We start from the raw sequence: 20,636 nt of genomic DNA on the forward strand, positions 1-20,636 counted from the left end.
TATTTATAATTAAAAAGTTGAATGCATTTAAAGACTTATAATACAGGAGGGCTAAAGAGTCTTTTGGTACATTAAAACTGTACAGGCTAGAACCGTCACTATCTGCCGCGCCGAGGCGCCGGTGGCCCGGGGTGGAGATGGTACAAGCTCAGCACCATGTGGTTCGTTTAAAGGACAAGGGGTAACTTCACAGGGGCGTCCCTCTCCCCTGAGCATCGGCCTCCAGTCTCTGGTACGCAGCCGGTACCAGGGCGGATAGTTTCCAATCTGTCTTTGTCTTAAGCGTCTCCGCACCGGAGCCTGGGCCGTCGCTGCCGGCCGAGCCGGGCCCCACTCTGCGTCCTAGCAATCTGTAGTGCGAGTTGGTAGTTGCAAAGATCAGTGCGTCTCTTGGAGTTTTTTTTGTTTTAAGTGCAAGGATGTTGCATCGTTGCGTGGTTCTCCTCCGGTGTCCCCTCCGGCTGGGTGCAACCCTGGTGTGGCGGCGGTGGTGCCATGGGTCCGGTGTGTGCCCAGCTGGAGCAAGACGGTGGGTCAGCTCCGCAGAGGGAGGGAGGAGGCGATGGTGGCGGCTCTCCGGGAGCCGTTGGGAGGTTGGCCGGCTGGATGGAGCAAGCTGAATGGTCCCTTCCCCGAGCCCAAGGTGGCAGTGGGGCTCTGGCTGTGGAAACGCCACAGGCAGGCATGGCCAGGCTTCACTCTCTATCCCCATTCCCTTCAAATGAGGGGCGGGGGCTTCCCAGCAGCTCCACATCTCTGCTCAGGCAAGGCATGGGGCGTAAAGCTGGGCGAGGGATGCCAAAATCCAACGGCCTGTGGTCTCTGCTCCAAGCATCGAGCAGCAGCTTTTCCCAGTCACTTCCTGCCCCCCTTCACTGCACGCTCCAAGACGAGTTCTTTGTTCACCAAGTGTCACCCCCTGGCCATGCGCTTGCTCCCCCCAGCGCCTTTCCAGGGCAGGAGGGATGTAGAGGGATGGGGAAGGCGGGTTCAGACCGTTTGTTCGAGGCAGTGGGAAGGCAGCATCCCAGACTGGATGTTGGCTCGTCTTCCATCCGGCTCCTCCCAGCCTGGAGGACCTCTTCTGCCATCTCCGTGCTGGGGCCGGCTCTGCCCCTTCGTGCTCCACATTGCCGGCCAGGGGCCTCCAGGGAAAGGGAACTGCAAAAAGGCGCTGAGAGGATCGAGACGAGGCGCTGAGAGAGACTCATCTCCTTTCTCTTTCACCCTGTCCTTCCTAAAGGGTCATGCGAAACTAAGTAGGAAAGGGAATATATGGAGGGAGAGGAGCGTACGCAGAAGGCTCGCGGGTGTCCTTCCACGTACAGGAGGCTTCTGTGTTACTGATGGGGCAAATGACACAAAAGGGATCCCTCCTGCTGGGGGGTCCCGCTGGTGAAATGATCACGGGACCCATGTGCTTTCCTGGACCAAAAGGAGGAAGGGAGAAGTTGGTCAAGTGTCACCTTACTTAAAGCCACTTCCAGAAGAGCCTTGGGGTTCAAGCACCACCACCACCCCCCCAACGGTATCTTCCTCAAGTCCTGTAACTGCTTCCCCAACCCCCTTCTTCAGCCCTCTCCTTCCTCCTCGTGTCTCTCGCGCTCTCCTGTCTGTAGCGTGACACAGAAGTCATGAGCATTGAAAGAAACAATCATGTCGTCTGAACAGGCACGTCCTCAGGTTTGTCCCGTCTCTTCCCAGGGGGTGGCACGTGTCCCCTGGGCGGTCAGCAGATGACAGGGACCCCGTCGGTGTTGAAGATCATGCCCGTAGTGGGCTCGTAGGTCCCTGCAAGGTAGTAGAGGTCCTCACTGTCTTGGTATTTCTTCGTCTTTAGCATCTGCTCATATTGATCCAGACCAACAACAAGACACTTGTGTGAGATGGTCTGGACATCGTTTTCATCCACGTGTGAGGACTGGTAGAGGGCTCGCTGCATTACAGGAACGGAAGGAGGGAGATGGAAAGAAAAGGAGCCATTAGATCTCACAGCATTTACAGCATCATCTTCAATACGCAGGAAAAATATCCATCACGACTGGCCAGGGCTTGTGCTCACACTCAGGCAGAACTCCCCGCTCATCCCCACTGCCAGTTCAGGGGAGGGACAGTGGGAATCTGCATGGCCCCACAGGCAGCGTGGACACAATCCGTCCAGCGCACTAAACCTGAGCCCTCACTCTCACTCAGCTCCCACCGATGGGAACACCGCAGCAGCCGAGCGCACGGACAGGGGAATATGGAGGCCGGGAGTTTGTCACCCTCACTTCAAGGATGCAAATGCAAAGATGGGTGCTGGATACCAGCCCTCTGTTCCTCCCAACACCCAGCACACCTGCAGCTACTCCCACCCTCCCAGAAACACCCATCCAAAGTCCTGGGCACTGTGGACTCAGCAGCTGAGGCAAAAAGCAAGAGCCAGAGAAGCTCGGGGGGCATTTCTCCAGCAGCATTTGTTACGGCGTCCCCAGCATCCCCTCCCAGCCCTCCGCCAACCTCACCAACCTCCATAAAGTCCTTCCTCTGGTTGGATGCCTGCAAAGCTGTGGACAGACTCCTGCCTGATTTCTGATCCCAGCGCTGTGCCCAAGAGGAAGAGAAAAGAGAAAACAGAAATGAAAAGCAGGTGAATTAGTTGTTTTTCCATGCTATCACCTCCTGCCCACCACGTGTGCCTTCACAACCTCAACCCCCATCCACAGCTACTGGTAATAAATACTAAGAGCCTACTGTAAACCACACTGCACACGTGTGCAAAATTCGGTGTTTCTGAGCACCAGGCCAGTCGTTTTTACACTGTAAAAAGACTCAATACAGCTCTTGACACTCTTTTTGGACCAAGACAGAAGTCTTTATCTCCTCGTATGATAAAACCCACCCTTCCCCTGCTCAAGGGGTAAACACCAGGCTTGTACACATCACAGGCAGCCCCCACAACATGTTATGATGGTGCCACCCCCATTACGGTACGAGTAACAAACTGGGCCACGGCTGTTTTCCTCATCCTTGGAAACAAAAGGGAACAAGCAGCATTGCAGCCCTCTCGGCAAAGGAGACCAGCCTACCTTGCCTTCGTTGAGTTTCTTCCCAGGGTTGGTTTCTTCTGGGTGATAAAACCATTTGACTCGGACCACCATGTTGTTCCCCCACGACTCCCACATGCTCTGGATCCGGCCAATGTAGGGCAGGTTGGGGCGGCCGGCTGAGAGGAAGACCGCACAGTCTCCGATGCGGATTATCTCCTTGCCCCGGACAATGGCCTTGTAGAAGAGCTTCCTGGCCTTCCCTTTCATTCCTCGTCTCTGCCAAGAGAGGATCACACAGGTGAGCAGCCAGGGATTGCCCAAGTTTCCCCCACCCACCACTGCTTGCCCTGTCCCGCATCCCACTCTTCGCCATCGGCAGAGCCACAGTGTCCACAGGCATTCCCACAGGAAACAGGGCAGAGGGACACGCCATGCAGGATGGCTCCCCCAGACACAGCGAAGGCCAACCCCAATCTCCTTGCAAACTGGAGACCTTGGCTGGGGACACACCATACCAGCGGAGTTTCACCACCCCAGGAGAAGGGAAAGGGCATGGGTAAGAGGCACCACAAGGCAAACGCCAAGCACAGAGCACTATGGAGCGGTGGGAGAGGCCCTGTTTACCTGTGTGGGTTTCCCAAACCACTTCCACAGCTGCCGTGCGGGGAGGAAAGCAGCAATCTTGGGCCTGTTCTCCACCGACGGCAGTCGCTGGCGCTTGGCCAGCTCCTTGGTGGTGGGCAGGTGGATGCCCTCGCGCTTTTTGGGCCTGCTCTTGTTGCCGCTCTGCTGCGGTGCCGGCTGTTGCACCGGCTGCTGCGCCGGCTGTTTCTGGCTCTGGGGGTGGGAGGACGTACGGGATTTCCCTGCCTGCTTGGTTTGCTTGGGTGGGAGGGTTTGCTGCACCGAGGAACTTGGCTGGGCCTCAGCTACTTCGTCATCAGAGCTACAGGAGGAGTCTTCATCTGTAGTGGAGGAGGAAGAAGAGCTGGAGCTCGATGAAGAAGAGGTCGATGAGGCTGAGGAAGAGGAGGAAGAGGAGGATGAAGAGGAGCTGCTGCTAGAAGAGGAAGAGGAGGAGGAGTTGGAGGAAGAGAGAGGGGTGGATGCTCTCGAGCTGGCCGAGCTGCTGTCCTGGGCTTCCCCTCGGTTCTTCTCAGCCTCCTCTTCTCCCTCTGACTCTGAGCTGCTGTCGCTGCTGTTGCTCTCAGACTCCTCCACGGCTGCTGGAGCTGCTGCCTTTTCTTCCTGGTCCTTCGAAGCAGTGAGGCTCTCCACTGAGCCATCGAATTTTCCTCCGAAGCTGGCAGGGGAAGGGTCTCCCTCAGCTGCTTTGGCTCGGGAAGATTTCTGCTTGCCCTCCGCACCCACTGCAGGGGAATAGCCCAGCCCCAAGAGACTCTTGCCGTCTCTGCGACTGGCCAGGTTCGAGTCCTCCAGCATCCTCATCGCCTCCTTCATCTTCTTCGTCTTTGGAGACATCACGCCCTCATGGTCCAGCTTGATCAGGATTTCGTTGTCATGCTTCCTCTGAGCCTTGACCATGGTGCCAAACTCCTGCGTCTCTTCTGTGGGCCGCCCTTTCTTGGTCTTGGCTTTCGACGCTGAAGCATCGCTGGAGCCGAAGGTTGCCAGCGACCCCGGGAGATCACTGTAGGGCTCCGTGCCGAGGATGCTGCCGAACACAGCAGGCTGGTAAGTGGGTTGTGGGGGGGTATGCAGCTTAGTGGAGATTTTCATTTTGCTGGCTTTTGACCGCTTTTCCTCTGTGGGGGCAGGAGAGCCTCCAGTTGACAGCGGTTGTGATTTTCGCGACCCCTTCATGCTTGGCTTGCCCAAGCAGGCTGGCTTCTCTGGGACTGAAGAGGTAACAGGTGCAGACTCAACCTGATCCTTCTCTTCTGGCAATGCAGCCTCTTCTGCAGAGGGGAGGAAACACAAAGGCATGATGGGCACTATTAGCTCAGACACAACCAGACACCAGTGCTGACCGGTCTCTGGCCAAGGGTGGCTTCTTCCTGACTGCTTAGGTAACCCCAAAGAGGCACAGGTCCTCATTGCTCACTGAACAGCCTTACTAAGCAGCCTGGCCTGATGCCAGCGCCTGCGAGCAGCTGATGGACAACGCCCAGCGATGCTGCTTCAACTGCAGGGGAACCAAACTGCAGATTTCCTGCATCTTTGGCCCTACTGATGGCTGCTGAGATGCTCAGCTGAAAAAGGGACCCTGCCCTGCAGCCTTGACTGACAGGAGGCGGCTCTCGCAGCACAGGCCAGCTTCTGAGCCAGCCTCCTGCAAACTGCAGCCACAGCAGAGCGAGCTGATGCGTGGATGCTCTGCACTCAAGCAGTGCATCCATTCCCCTCCAAATCTTGCCCCAGGCAACAGCTCTAACTTGAGGAGAGCGGTGGGGAACTGTGTAAGGACTCTCCCAACTCCAGGTCTGGCAGTGGTGACAACCTACCAGCCTTTGCCTTGACGCTTGGCTTTCTCCCTCGCCCCTTGCCCTTTGACACAGGCTCCTCTGACCCCAGTGTAGCTCCCTCTTTTCCTTCTCCAGTGTCTTTGCTGGATTTACGGCTACGGCGCTTGGTGCTGGGCACCAAAAGGGCCGGGGAAGGCTCAGCACCTGGAACAGGTCAAAGAGATGGTCAAATGCAGTCAAGTAACACATAAAACAGAGATGCGATACAGTGAACATATCCCTACCAATTCTGCAACAGGGACTGGGCCTTTTTCCCTATGGGTTATATCCCACCCCAGCTCTGCATGTCCATAATTGATGGTGCAATCTTTGTGATTGAAAGTCTGTGAACTTGTCCCAAAATCTCAAGAGGCAGGTGGCCTGAAACTCCCTACGTTTCATAGTGGGAAGTGTCATGCAAAAAACTGAACAGCAAGACTCACACTGGATCTTGTAGTCAGGTGGGAGAAGCCGAATGTGAGACAGTGGGATACGTCCCGTGTCCCCATCATCAAACTCTACTGTGATGAGATCACCATCTTCCTCCAGATCCAGGGCTCCTGTGAGTTGGGGGAGCAGAAGATGGGATTAGGGACAAACATCAGAGTACAAACCCCTTGTCAGGGAAGTGGGGACGTGGGGGAAGACAGGGATCTTGCACCAGCTCCAAACCATCCCATCCCCACCTTTCCTAGGCTGTGCAAGGAAGAGCACGTAAGGCTTGCTCTGCAACGGAAAGTCCCTGATAATACTAAACCAGCCCACCCAGTGTAAAATTTCCCAGTCAGCAGCACTGCTCCAGAACATACCAACCGTTCCAGTTTGACTTCCCACCTCTTTCCCCTATTTCTCTCTATTCTTGCAGAAATTCATTTCTGTTTTCACTGCAGTATCTCTTGGGGGTTTTTTTGACCTGCATTTTGTAACTACTCTTAGCAATCACAATCTGCTGCTTTTCACCTTCTCTCCAAGAGAAATAAGCTGTGTTCCCACCCTCTCTTCTTGCATCAGCATCACTAGTCTATAACTCGTAAGTAATTCCTCCCTTACGCACACGTACTGCCACCAAGAGCCCAAAAGCAAGACCAGCCATGGTAGAATTGTCCAGGGCTCTTCACTGGCTTTTTAATGGGACCAGATGGGGGAGTTGATGTCTCAGAGACAAAGCTATGAGTGTGCAGGTGATTTAGAAACCTCCACAGTCTCAGAAATCTTTGGTGCCTGGAGTTAATTCTGACTTTTTGAAGTGTGTTGAATTTCCCTGATATTTTAAGCTCCTAAATTGCTCAGACCTCTTCCTACGAGAGCACATCTCCTGGACCAACAGGACGTTACTAAACCAGCATCATGACTGAGTTGGGCATGACCCGGAGGAGAGGAATGGGCCAGGCTCTGACCTCCAGGAGAGTCACAGCAGACCTCAGGGCTTCCCCAGGCAAGCCTGACATCCCTCAGGACACATAGGACTGAGACATCCCTGGTCCACAGCGCAGAGCAGCCAGGGTGGCCTTACCGCGAACAACTGTCCCTGGGTAGAGGCAGCGGTACTGCTGACTCCAGTAGGCTGCAATCCTCGTGCCTTCGGGCAGGAATCGCACTGAAGGTGGTTTCACGTCGATGATCTGCTTGGGGCAAGAGGAAGGCAATTACTGACGTTCTTGGCACCAGCACAGACCACCCCACCACACCTGGCATGTAGCAAAGCAGCTCTGGAGAAGGCAAGGGACAGTTTTTCCCTGCTGGGAAATGGCCTCCTGTCTGCTCACAGGGCAGCGTGAAGGACTATCCCTCCTGGCACACAGGCCTAGTGCCCACTGCCAGTGGGGGAGCTCAGCCACGGGGCAGCAACCCCCATCAAGGGGAGCTCTGTCCAGACTGGCCACAGAAGCAGGACCAGGGCATCCCTGCAGCCCCAGCTGCGGGAGGAGGAGGCTTCCAGCTAGCCCCAAAACAGGGCTCAGGCACCAAGGACAGGCACCCTTTGGCCTCACATACCGCTTCCTGCAAGAGCTGCTCCAGGCAGTAAATGTGGGGACGGTTTCCCCTCTCGCCTTCCACCACCACGCGGTATCTGAAACACAAAGGCCCAGAAGACATCACCCCGATCAGCTGACATCCCCCTTCTGAGCCCTACCACCAGTTTATTTGAGAGCATTTAATGAAAGATAATTGGATTTTCCTCAGCGCTGATAAACCAGAGTGAACTCTCCTTCCCTCCCTGCCAGACTCTGTCAGTCTCTCTCCAGCCAGCTCTACACAACCCCCAAATCGGTCCCTGCATCAGCTCCATCCCCGTTCACCGGCAGAGCCCGGGTGGATACAGTAGCCCCTCAACTCACATGTCTGGTGAATGCACCGTCTTGACATGCCCGGCATAGAGCAGCTTGTCATCCATGGGGATGAGGACACGCAGACCGTCTTTCAGCTCATCCTTGTCAATTATGCAGGAGCGGGGAGCTGTGAGGTGTTGGAGCAAGATGGGGATTAGAGAGCACCTTACATGAAAAAGCGACCACAAGGAGAGAAGGAAACCTCATATTCCCAGCACCACCCTCCCTTAGGAAAAGGCCAGTAAGCCCTTTGCAGAAAAGGCACGCGCTCTCTGGCTAGCTCCTGGCAGAGGAAAATTTTGCCCTCTTGGTCATAATAAAAAGTCCTCCCTCTTGGTAATAATAATATACCAGGAAATGAAAATAGGGCAGCTCAGAGACTGGGCTTCATCTAGATGTCACACTGGGCCACTCTGATAAGGCTTGTTTTTGGCAAGCCAAATGGACTGGAAAAGTGGCATCTCCACCCCAAGGACTCATGGCTTTGGATGAGGAACATGTGAAAGTAGCACAGTCCTCCTCTGAACAGCCCTGGGAAACTTGCCCAGCTCCTCTGCCTGTACAATTAGCCCCTTGGCCCCTCCTGCCCTCACCTGGTGTGGGCGGTCGCTCAACCAGCATGCTCAGTGGGATGTTCTCATCCTCTGAGAAGCTGCTGTCTTGGTTGGGTTCAAAATCCTCCTCTGCTGCCATGCTCTCCATGAGCTTGCTGACAGCTCCTCCTTTCCCTCGGTTCTGCAGGAGAGCAAGCAGCACGTCAGCTGGATGACAACAGGCAACAGTCTGATCCCATCTCACCTTCCTCCAGCAACAAATAACCTGAGGATATTGGGACAAACTTGTCTCCATCCCCAGCAATGTTAATCACACAGAGAGTTAAGTGGGTGTACCCAAACTTGCTTTTTGGTTGAACAAAGACCTTTGTTTTTCTGGGTTTATCCCCAAGCAGCATTGACAGCTGACCAAAAGCTATTTCACACACCCTAGCCACATCTCACTCCTGGAGGTTAGGAGAGATGCTGCGGAGCAGACAGCTGTAGCTTTGCTCTGCATTCACCATCTCTCTGCACAGTGTTCCTGAGACCCTGTCTTCACTAAACAGGCAGGAGGCACTGTTCCTATTTCTTCTCAAAGCCCCACGATCCGTTTCTTGCTGTTACACACAGACCATAAGCATTACACTCAGAAATCATGTAAGAAGATGCAGTAATGTGTGTTGAGAGAAGACAGGCTAGAGCAATGGAGCAGAAACCAGTTGTGACCTGGCTCACCCAGTGCTGAGCAAGGCAACTCCATCACCATCTCTTTGGTCCTTGCTATCCATGAAGGCTCTCCCTCCACCCTGTGGTGGCCTTAGAGAAAATCCTGCCTGCTCATTAATTTGGGGGATGAAGGCAAACGAACGCCAGATGGTAGCAGCAGGTACTACCTGATAGTCATCCTTGGATTTTAGGCTTCTCAAACCAGCATTTTGCCTGTAACACACCCAGCAAAACCTGCATGTCTGTTTTCCCTCCCTCACACTGCAACAGTCCAGGAAAAGAGCAGGGCTCTGCCAGCCACCCTCCAGTTCACCCAGACTAGAACCAGCCCCTCACCTCTTTTTTCACCTCCTTGGCTTTCACCTTGGCTTTGCTCTTCTTGGTGGAGCCCAGGGCATTCGCCAGGCTGACACGAACATCAGATGGGGAGCTAGGGATGCCAGGAGGAGACATGGATGATGATGAGGAGCAGCAGGGTGTTTCTTTACCCTTCTTCCGCTGCTAAAAATAAAAAGAAAACACTCCCATCAGTAAAGAGAGGATTGGTAAAGATCTGGGCCCAGGGAGAGGGGAAAGGTGGAGCAAAGCAGGCTGTGCACAGGTAGGATGACGTTCACCCAGCAGTTAGTTCACTGATCACACCACATCCTACATCTCCCAGCTCTGCTTTCAAGCTTCACACATTTTGGGAAGAGCTTTCATTACCCTAGAGAGCAATTCCTGCCCATCAAACCTTCCCCCAAAGAGCTCCAAGACGATCCCAGCTGGCCTCATGTCACAACTAACTTGTCTAACTCTCCCCACAATCAGTGCTCCTCCATAACACCGCCATGAACTGAACCGGAGCCGGAGGGAGACGAGCTTTCAGCCAAGATGAAGAGCCAGCAACCCAGAGATCACTGCCACCACCAGCCAGGGACAGCCCTCAGAAGACACCATATAAAAGGTGAACAGCTTAAAGGCCAGCATGGGGGCCACAGCTCAGCAAGCAGATAAAGTCGTGCAGAGAGTGGGAGAGAGATTTCACAGATGTTTTAATGCAGGTCCACTCTGGCCAACCCAAGCAGGATGGATTTGGGACACGGAGGGTGACACAAGTAACCTGCCCTGTTCAAACACAACAGGCTTTTACTCCCTGCGAGTCAGATTCAAGCCTGACAGCTCCTCTGGGCGTACGTGGGGCTGGCAGGGGTGACAAGGGGCAACCAAACAGCACTGGGACAACTGCTGAAACAGGACTCAACTCTCCTCTGCCCTAGCAGAGTTAATCACCCTCCCCACCCCCTCAGCTCCCAAGGGTCCCACACCAATTCTGCCAGCGCATTCCTCACCTTGCTTAGCTCCTTCCTCTCCTTCCCCTTGCTGCCCTCCTTTTTGGGGCTCATGGGTGCCCCCTTGCCACAGCGCCCAGGCTTGGAGACAGGAGTGGAGCTGGCAGGCACTGCGGGGGTCAGCATTGCCGAGGACGTGGTGGCGTCGTGGAGGAAGATCCGCTCACTCCGGCGCCGGTTCCACAGGTCATCATCGCTGGCCTCCAGCCCAAACTCAAAGCTCAAGTCCTTGGGGGACTTGAATTTCTTCAGCTTGCGGCCTTTCTCAGACCCAAGCTTGGCCTTGTCAGCGCTCCCAGATCCGGAGTCAAGGCTGCTGGGGGCCTGGCTTGGTGGGATGCTGCTTGCCTCCAGTGGCCCCTTCTTTCCCCGCAGCAGCCCTGAAGGCGACTTCTTCCTGATCTTGATCTCACTCTCCGAGTCAGTGTATTCAAACTCCGTCCCTAGGTGCAAAGGATTTAACCATCACTCAAAGCTCTGGCTGAGCCAAGAAGGGTCCACGTCCTGCTGGAAGCTTTTGGGCTCCATGGGAGATGCCATGCCAGTTCAACAGAGCCCTTGGTGCTCCCCTTTCCAATCCTCGCATCCCTCAGATGTGCATTTCCACCCCGTAAAACACTGATTTCCCTGAAAATAAGTCTCCCCTGCCCCAAACCAGAGTCCACCTTCTCCCACAGCCAAAACCCTGCAGGGAAGCTCGTAGGACAAAACATCCTCTAACATTTGCCCCTCCACAAAAAGGAGTTCCTCAGCTGAAGCAAAGCATGAACCCCACATACTGAGCCTTCCTCCCCTCCTGGTAGGAGTCCTCTCCAGTCTCACCTTCAGTTTCAGAACGATCTCTTTAATGAATTGAATAAACCCAGTTTTCAGCTTATTTTTTCCCACTGGCCATCAGACACCACAGATCTTTTTATTGGCTCAGGTAATCACCTTAAAGTCAAGAGAGGTAAATGATCTTTTGTCTGGGGCAAATGGAAATCCCCTCACATTGGCCTTCTGATTAGCATCACAGGCACAGCAGTACCCAGACGCCTGAAATATTGTAGTAATGCCAAGATGTTCACCACCTTCAGTGTGTTCCCCAGAACCTGATAAAGGAGAGCAAGATCATACGTTTCCATGGGCAGAAGGGAAACTGAGGCAGCACCTACCCAGCAACATGGGCAGGAGGGTAGGTGTCCTGGTTTCGGCAGGAATAGAGTTAATTTCCTTTCTAGTAGCTGGTACAGTGTTTTGGATTTAGGATGAGAACAAAGTTGATAACGCACCGATGTTTTAGTTGTTGCTAGGTAATGCTTACACTAGCCAAGGACTTTTCAGCTGCCCATGCTCTACTGACTGAGAAGGCTGGAGGTGCACAAGAAGCTGGGAGGCGGCACAGCCAAACTGGCCAAAGGGACATTCCATACCATGTGACGTCATGCTCAGTACATAAACTGGGGAAAGCTGGCCGGGGGGGCTGCTGCTCGGGGACTGGCTGGGCATCGGTCGGCGGGTGGTGAGCAATTGTACTGTGCATCACTTGTTTTGTGTATTATTATTATTATATTATTATCATTTTATTTCAATTATTAAACTGTTTTTATCTCAACCCACGACTTTTTCTCACTTGTGCTCTTCCAATTCTCTCCCCCATCCCACCGGGTAGGGGGGAGTGAGCGAGCAGCTGCGTGGTGCTTAGTTGCCGTGCTTAGTTGCCGACTGAGATTAAACCACGACAGTAGGCAAAGCACTGTGGCTGCACAGGCGCTGTGCCATCAGAGGGATACAAACAGCCAGGAAGAAACTTGCCCGAGGTCATGCAGTAAGTCTATGTTGGAACAAGAGACACCGCCCAGATCTTCTAAATACACTTATTTCCCAGGGCACTGGACCTCATGGGATGGCACAGCACCTCTGAAGATGTGTAGAAACATCAGCAGAACCTGGTTCTCCCTCTCCAAAAAAGAGCATCAGCCAAAGGTCTCTCTTGTATCCTCCTCCAACCTGCTGTGGATCTGCCTTCTCTGCACTCTCATTTGCGTGACTCTGCCTTCAGACCAACAAGGTCTGAAATAAGGCCTCACCTGGCAGAATCTCTTCTCAAACCCAACAGTGAACGGCCCCTGCTGTGATAACCATTGCTTGCAGAAGACCCTCGAGAAAGGACATACAGGACCGAACAACATTCATGTGGGTAAATGAAAACATACGAGGCACGAGCATGGAGAGCATCTTCTCTCAGTCCTTCTCTCTCAAATATGCTCACTTTTCCTAGGTAAATTCAGTCTGCAGGAACCTGCTCTCATCTTCTAGCCAAACCTCTTCCCCTGAGACAGGGGGGCACGAGCAGGAAAAGAGCAAGCCTGTCAAAATCAAAGCTGGCAAGGCTCAAAAATGAAAAGCCCATTGGAAATTGCAACACCCCTTCTCCTCTCTCACTGCCGCATGAGACAATTTCTAGATGCTTCCAGTTTCAAGGAGGGCAGGTTACAAGACGATAAATTCTTAACAGAGGCTGTTGGAACAAGTTGGCAAAAGCCTAATATAGCATGGAAACAGTGCTAAAACAAGCCGGGCTCCCAAGGAAGACATAATTTTCCATTCTGAAGCATGCTATAAATTCCATTATCACTTAATAAATATTAATAGAGAATTTATAAATGGAGCCCATATAGATCTGTCTGACCGGGAACGATGTAACCAATGGGCACTTGTGCAGCAGGGCATGGGGAGAGGAAGCAATGAAACTGCCAATTATGTGTAACACACTGAAACTGAGACAGAGACGGGGACAGAAACGCAGGGTCTGGCACTGCAAACACATGAGTAGAGGAAGGAATGCTTGTTTCAAGTCTCGCTGGCCAGTTTCTATGAGGAAGCTGATGGGATGGGCTGATTGAAGGGGTTTTTCTTCTGCTTGGGTGTCTCTCTTTCTCTTGGGTATCTAAGATCAGCTGCACTTAGCACATGCTTCCTTCCCTAAAATGTAACAGCACTTCACTGCCTTCAGCACTCTGTCCAAGGGGACACGGTATCCCATCGCTTGCCTTTGCAGCATGACTGTTAAGGATTCGCCAGGTAGGAAAAGAGGAAACTTTGAGAAAGCCACAGGCAGCTGCCCCTAGGGAAGCCATGGCTGCAGCTGCTAAACCCGCCATACCTGTGACTGGTACTTGTTTTCTTGCCAGGCGATTCCCCCCACCTTCAGCATCAGGACCAAGCAGCCAAAAGCAAAGAAAGGGCAAGACAGTGTCTGGGTAACATCCTGCTCTCTTGCAGCACAGTAGGACCTCCTCAACCTTCTACCTTGCCCCCATGGCACCAACCCTAACCATGCAACTCACCCATCAAGCTCTGCCGCTCCTCCTTCTTCTTCGCCTTCTGCTTGGCCTCCAGCTGGATGATGGAAAGTGGAGGGGGAACGATGGGGCTAGGCATTGCGCTGGCGGCAAACCTTGCTAGAAGGCCCAGGCCGCTCTCGTCAAGGGCAGGCGATGAAAGCCTGTCAGTGCCATCCGTCCCATAGTCCTCTGCTTCCTCCTCTTCCTCTTCGTCCTCCTCTTCCTCTTCCTCTGAGCTAGAATCTAGCACGCAGAAAAGAGGGAGCCCATTACAAATCTCATGGAGTTGTGCATCAGCCACATTTCCACCCCAAACCGATAACTCTCCTGCTGCTCTGTGCTCACGTAAGTAGCACTGAGCCACCCATGAGCTGAGCCAGAAGATGTTGGCCACGGACACACACGTGTCTTTGCAGCCATATAGCCGTTATCACCCTACGTACCACCACCCCTGAAGGACACAGCAATACAGGGTACGGCAAAGAGGACCCATTCAAGGCGAGGGAGGGAAGAGCAGGGTGTTGGCAGAGATTTGAAAAGGATGCCACGCACCCCTTCCCTGCAGCTTTCAGGAGGAATTAAAAGCTTAATTCCTTTGAAAATCCCAACCTCGGAGCTGTGGGATTCCCCTCCCGCCCACCACCTCTTCCTCCATAACGAAATCCATTAGCGTAATCAGAATCAGAGATCAGCATGGAAGGGGAATACCAGAGATCAGCCTGTGCCATGGTGGGAGGCAAGGAGGACACAGAGAGGAGAAGGGGCAGGAGGCAAAAATGCAAAGGTGGGGAGGGAAATAATAATTTGAAAGCAATGGATTTGGAATGCGTAAGGGGTGAAAGTGCAGGTAGTGTTGGAGAGAAGGAGGAGTGTTTAAACGCTCTGCCTCAAAACTCTCCATGCCTTTCATTTCCCTCTCTACAGCTCAGGCTAGGGAAGCCCAGCTCAGCAACAGGCAGGAAGAGCTGCCCACAGCCCAAAATTGAATTCTGGCAAAGAAATCAGCCTTGCTGCCTGCCTCGGCTGACACCCGCAGAGAGCAGAAGGCTGGGGTTTTCCTTTGCGGTGTGTATATACAGCAGGTATTTTGGGGGTAGATGCTCTGAGAGCGGCACCTCTCCCTTCCTACAGCACTTCCCAAGAGTCTGTCATCAGCTCAAAGGCAATTAACTTTAACAGCATCTCATCCAGTTAGTGCTGGTGAGCGAGAGTCACTACACAAATGCACATATACCACACACATACATATACACACACATATATGAGCACATAGAAATATATATATCTAACTGCAAAATGTGGGTCTGGAAAAGATATTTCATTTCTCTTGAAGTTGTGGGCTTAAGTAGGATCTTTAAGGTTGCTGGAAAATTTCCACCACTAGCAGGAGCCCTGCTCTCCCCGCCTGAGCCCACTCGCCAGCTCCCCGCCAGCCACTATCCCTGCGTCTGAAAGCCAGCCAAATGAGAAACCAGATCCCTCCAAAATGAGCTGGAATGAACATGAAAATCCTTTTCTTTTCACGTATGCCCTCTGGGATAGATAAAAACGTCCGCAACACTTGGTTGGTTTTTTTTAAAACAACCAGTAACACAAGTGTTATTTTTCCACTTCGGATTATTTTTCCGTGATATTAAAAAAAACAGGAATATCAGAAAACAGTGTTCTCATCCTTGCATTTTATCAGCTGAAGTAATGGCCAGCTATTGGTTTTATTTATTTTTGTTTAACAAGGAGAGCTTTTCTCCGTAGCATACATCAGATAGTCACAGAATACTAATTTCCAACTGCATAAAAATCCCTTCCCCATTTCAGTTGCTCGGGCCGGTTCCTTGTGATATAAAAATGCTACTAAACCTACAGTCCTGCAGTAAATACCAAGAAATCCACAGCCCTGCTCACTCCTTGCATAAAAACCACTTGCAAAAAAAAATCCACAGCAAATTAGGATCAGATTCCTTCCCCTACTAGAAAAGGGGGCACAAATGCTGTTTTTCTACAACGTTTTGCCAAAAAGAAAACAAATCCAGATGAACTCAGCTACTCTGAGACGCAGAAACCACCTGCCTGAAAAGCAGCAAAACCGTGCCTGAGTTCAATGACACACCATGGGGTATTGAGACCCCCTCCACACATCCCATTTGGCTTCAAAATTCAGTAATTCTCAGCAAAACCAGAAAAAATTTGAAAAAAATCAACCCGTACAGCCCCTCCTGCCAGACCTAGAGAGCCGGCCGAGCAGAGCGCAGCTCGCTGAGCAGCTGGGGAGGAAAACAGGCCAAAAAAGGGGAAAGTTTGCAGGAAAATCCCTCCGTGACCTGTCCTGTGCAAATCCCCCGCAGCACCCTTGGCTCAGCCGCACCGACTGCCCAGGGGTTGTGCCGAGCACGGGCAGCACCACTCCTTCGGCACTTAAAAGATTCTGCATGTGCGAGGGCACAAGGGTGCCCAGCAGCTACAGTATTTCAGATGCACCAAGGTAAAACAGATTTAAAAGCCAGGATGAAAGCAGCTATTACTCACGCTACAGAAAACGTACGATACAGTAACGTACCTGGCAGTTATTCTAACCTCTTTCAAATATACGGTGTCACACTATGGAAAGACAACTGAAGATAGTCTCTTGTCACCATTTTTACCAAAACACTTACATTTTTATCTGCATGAGATTCAATTTTCAGCCTGAAAATAAACACATTTTAACATACTCACAGCACAGATCTATCCTCCTCCACCTCTCATGGCGAGGGCAGATCTTGCTAACTCTTTACATGCACAGCACAATCCCTGCTCCTGATTTCCCAAGGGACAAAAACTAACAAATGAAACAAAAATAACACATTTTGGGCTCTGCTCTAAACCCACATGCTTCTAAACTAAGTCCCCAAATTTATGGTCATGGTGGCAAATAAGCTGCTGGTGCTCTATGGCCATCTGCACGGCTTCTTGGAGAGACTCATTATGCCTGTATTTAATGTGAAGCGGGAGTTTTACTCCTACTGTACCCAAATTATGTGTGGGCTTAAAATTAAGTATGCACAGATGCCTTAACACAACTGAAGCCTTAATTTTTTCTCCTGAAAAGGTGATTTTTAGTTAACAATGGGGAAAAAGACTTTAAAAAATCATGTCTTCCTTCAACAGTAATTCTGTTAACACTGAGCAAGGGTAAGGGAAAAAATATTCAAAGTTAAAAATATCTTTTCTAATTGACATTTTTAAGAGCATGTATATGTGTGTACATATATGTATGTACACGTGTACATACAACTCTACAGCCAAAACAAACAATAAATTCATATTTAAATGCTACTGATGCCAGATAAACTGGAGCCAAAGAAGATTTTTTCCTAAAATTTTCACCTGCATTAAATTGAAAACCAACCCAATTAAAAATACTAAACTTTCTCATTGCTTTTAACAGCTAAGCTGCCGTGGTATTTTACTGTAGGAGAGCAGTAAATGAAGATTTGTTAATGATGAACAGAAATTGGTTAAGCAATTTGGTTTTTAAAGACTGATGTAACAAGGCGGATTGAGGGAGATGTGTAGAGGAAAGGCTTGGGAAGGGGGGAGTAAAAACACACACTTAAAAGAGTCATTTCACATTGTAAAAAAAATAGCATGATTTTCTCATAACACCAAGCAGGCCTACAGCACACAAAGCAGGCTAAGTACAGGCAGACTTTAGACAGCTACTGGGTCATTGACATCTGATTTGTGTGATCTGTCCAAATTCTGGAGGTTACTTATTTTTGAATGTCCAATTTAAGATTGTACCTTTTTTTTTGTCAAACAAGCCAATTCTCATCATTGGAAGATTTCCCCCCCCGCCCCCCCATATGTGCTGTGCTGCCGACTCCAGAAGTACTTATGCAAAAATAAAAATATTACAACTATCACATGGGAATGACTGTGTAGGGAACTGGTTAACCCTCACTGTTTTTTTTTTCATTGGGATAAAATCATCCTCCAAGGCAGGGAAAGGAGAGCAGGGAAGAAGGTACTCATTTCTTAGTACCAATTTCTTAGTAATTTTTCAAGGAAAACAGAGTATAGAGGAGGAAGTATCGGTCTTCGGCTTCAGAAAGCTCATGGTATTACTTATCTGATGGTTTTCAAAGGTCCCATGTGGCTCTGGCCCACATTAGCAGTTTCCTCTCAAAGGTCACTGGATGAAAAACCACAAGCTTTGCCTGTTATCAGAATGGCAACGTGGTGTTTGGTCTGCAAGAAAGCAGCACGTCCCTACCTCTTGTATCTCAAACCAGATGAAAATAGGTCTTCCTGTAGCTACTCCTACCTCTGACATAGATACTGGCAGGACCATGGCCAGCCAATTACCCTGATACTAGGACAGTCTGCATCGTGGCCCAGAAACCTTTAAGCACAGTGGCAGAGCCTTTGCAGGCAGCGCCGTGGCTTCTCATCTTGGACCCATCTGCAAATCTTTCCCTTTGCTGGGTTAAGGGGTTCTCCAAAAGGTCTGCGAACAGTAAAGCATTTCTGGAGTCCTCAAACACAGACACACAAGCAAACCTTCCATGCAAGACTCTTCATGGACAGAGGAAAGTCAAAAGTGGACAGCAATCATCTTCAAAATTAAAATAACCAAGAGAATGCAAAGAGCTACGTGTCATTATTCATGGAGGTAACATCGAAACATCTGAGGCTGACAGATGACATAAAGAAAAGTTATTTTGCCTACCTACATAACAATGGTCAAGGTTCGGGTTCATGGCTAGTGACCCTCGCTGAGAAGTGTCTGCCCTACAACCAGCCAACCACTTTGCTTCTTTAGTGCAGCGTGAGAGCAAATGCAAGAGACCGACACAGACATTCAAAGCATCATGGATAGGGGCAGGGGTGAAAGGGTTGGTCAAGCAGCTGCAAGGAGAAAGCGAGCACTTCTAGAAAAGCTGAGGTTATTAATCGGTTTAGTATCAGGGAAAGCCATTAGAAACCCTATTACCCAAATATCCCTTCAAGTAATGCTTCTGAGAAAGAACAACCAAAAAAAAAAATCATTTGCAGAAAAAAAACAAAACTGTAACCAATAATCCCTCCCCGCCTCCCCCTCCATGCCCACCTCCCACCCCAGGAGGTTTTGCATCTTTGGTTTCCCCACCTTTAAATGACACCCCAGAGGGATTTACAATGCATTTCCCCATTTGTTCCAGATTCCCCAACCTCCTCCCATATCCCCTCCCCTCCCCAGACTTTATCCCATAAAACTGGGATTTTTTTTTTTTTTTTTTTTAAAGCAGACAGGTTACTTGAAAAATAGACAAAGCCAATTAGGGACAAGTTACCTATCTGCTTACCTTGGAGCAAAACCAAAAAGCAAACCCAAAAAACCCTCAAGAACTTGGCACCTAAAAGGGATTGATATCCTCAAAATTTCCAACAGCAGCAAAATAAACAAAGAAAAGAGGCAGGAAGGAACAGGGAAGGGAAGAATGGAAGTTAACGCAGACTCTTCATGGAAATGTGGCAATCTCACCCTTACATAAAATCCACTATCCCCAGGACTTTGTGGGTTCTCTAAAGAATTTATTTTTTTTTTAAAACATATATTTCTCTCTTTTGGGTTTTCTTTGAATGCATTGGTGGGTCCAACCCAGAGCCACATCAAACCAAATCAGCGTTCTGTATCTGTCTGTTGTGTTTGATAATTTTTTTTAGCTTAAATTATCTTTCTTTGGAGGTTGATTTGGAGGGAAGAAAAAACAAACAGGTGCATGGAGGAAATTAACATCAAAAAACTAAGAAAAAACAAAACAAAAGCAAAACTATCCAGCCCTGTTTTCAATTAACAGCCGTCTGAGCAGCATGAAATACTAAAAGGCTTTTGCTGTGCTACATCCAGATCTGCCGTGTAACTTAGATGATAACAACTGGGGATGCTCTTGCTTAGCATTCAGCCCAGACGAGCTACTTTCTTTTGGGAGCTGAGGGCTCATTAAAATGACCTTTCCCCATGATTATTATTTAATGAGTGCGCTCTAAAACAGAAACCCCTTGTGTCTCTGGAGGAAAAGTCTCAAGTAATCTCTTTTCCCACTGAAGTACTAATGACAGGCTGACAAAAAAAAAGCTGCAAGAAAAAAATTGGGGTGAGGGTGAGGGAGGGAAACCGCAGAGTCAAATTTAATGCAGTAATTGCCACATCCTTGAACACCGTGGGCTACAACTGGGCATCTGAAAAAAACTACCACCCAAAAAGAGTTGCAAAAACTTGCCGTATACATTTTAAAAAGTGAAAAAGAAAAATTTCTGGCTGTTAAATAATGGGGACCTTACACCCAGCACCCTCCTGCAGCAGCAACAAGGACCAAGTGCCTCCATGTTTTATCTGCCTGCCTCGAGAGAGACTATCAACAGACGAAATAAACTGAAAAAGAAAAAAACAAAACTGGGTGAACAAAATAAAAATTAAATTAAAGGGGTCAGGGGGAAAGGCCTAGCCTTTATCTGGACAAAGGCAGCAGGGATATTTGAATAATAGAGAGTATCCCAGACTAGGTTAATTCCAGTTCTACTCATGGGGAGTGGGAGCAGGAGGGGGATGCAGAGCAGGATGAAGTGAAGCGGCAACCTAATCGCCTGATAAGAGACACAGCAAGAGAGACAAGGTACACAGGTTTAGTTAAAAATGAACTCGATATGTTTAATAAAGCTTGGTATACCAAATCGCAGTACAAACATCAAGTCACACGGCCACACAACAGTATCCCGGTATTAAAAAAAAAAAGGAAAAAGAAAAAGGAAAAAGGAAAAAAAAAGGAAAGTAATTAAAAAAAAAAGCTCCTTCCAAACCTCTACAAGGCTCATGCCAAAATAAAATAATAAGAAATAAAATAATAATAATAATAGTAATAATAATAATAATA

At 50.0% G+C, this 20,636-nt stretch overlaps 1 protein-coding gene across 1 annotated transcript in view; it reads right to left on the reverse strand.

Annotated features, from left to right (window-relative positions):
- Window positions 1–400: 400 nt before the first annotated feature.
- Window positions 401–20,636, reverse strand: part of TNRC18 (trinucleotide repeat containing 18) — a 40,754-nt gene continuing 20,518 nt past the window's right edge. The window contains exons 16-29 of the mRNA XM_009286569.1: window positions 14,187–14,194; window positions 13,747–13,986; window positions 10,418–10,860; window positions 9,423–9,587; window positions 8,418–8,559; window positions 7,834–7,951; window positions 7,490–7,565; window positions 7,008–7,116; window positions 5,938–6,054; window positions 5,495–5,659; window positions 3,654–4,948; window positions 3,069–3,305; window positions 2,509–2,583; window positions 401–1,936 (exon numbers count right to left, since the gene is read on the reverse strand). Coding sequence (XP_009284844.1) covers window positions 1,730–1,936; window positions 2,509–2,583; window positions 3,069–3,305; window positions 3,654–4,948; window positions 5,495–5,659; window positions 5,938–6,054; window positions 7,008–7,116; window positions 7,490–7,565; window positions 7,834–7,951; window positions 8,418–8,559; window positions 9,423–9,587; window positions 10,418–10,860; window positions 13,747–13,986; window positions 14,187–14,194 — 3,397 coding nt within the window. The 3' untranslated portion in view covers window positions 401–1,729. The remainder of the gene's footprint in view (window positions 1,937–2,508; window positions 2,584–3,068; window positions 3,306–3,653; window positions 4,949–5,494; window positions 5,660–5,937; window positions 6,055–7,007; window positions 7,117–7,489; window positions 7,566–7,833; window positions 7,952–8,417; window positions 8,560–9,422; window positions 9,588–10,417; window positions 10,861–13,746; window positions 13,987–14,186; window positions 14,195–20,636) is intronic.

This window comes from Aptenodytes forsteri, unplaced genomic scaffold (genome assembly GCF_000699145.1).
Source record: "Aptenodytes forsteri isolate BGI_AS27 unplaced genomic scaffold, ASM69914v1 Scaffold55, whole genome shotgun sequence".
NCBI classification, from domain to species: domain Eukaryota; kingdom Metazoa; phylum Chordata; class Aves; order Sphenisciformes; family Spheniscidae; genus Aptenodytes; species Aptenodytes forsteri.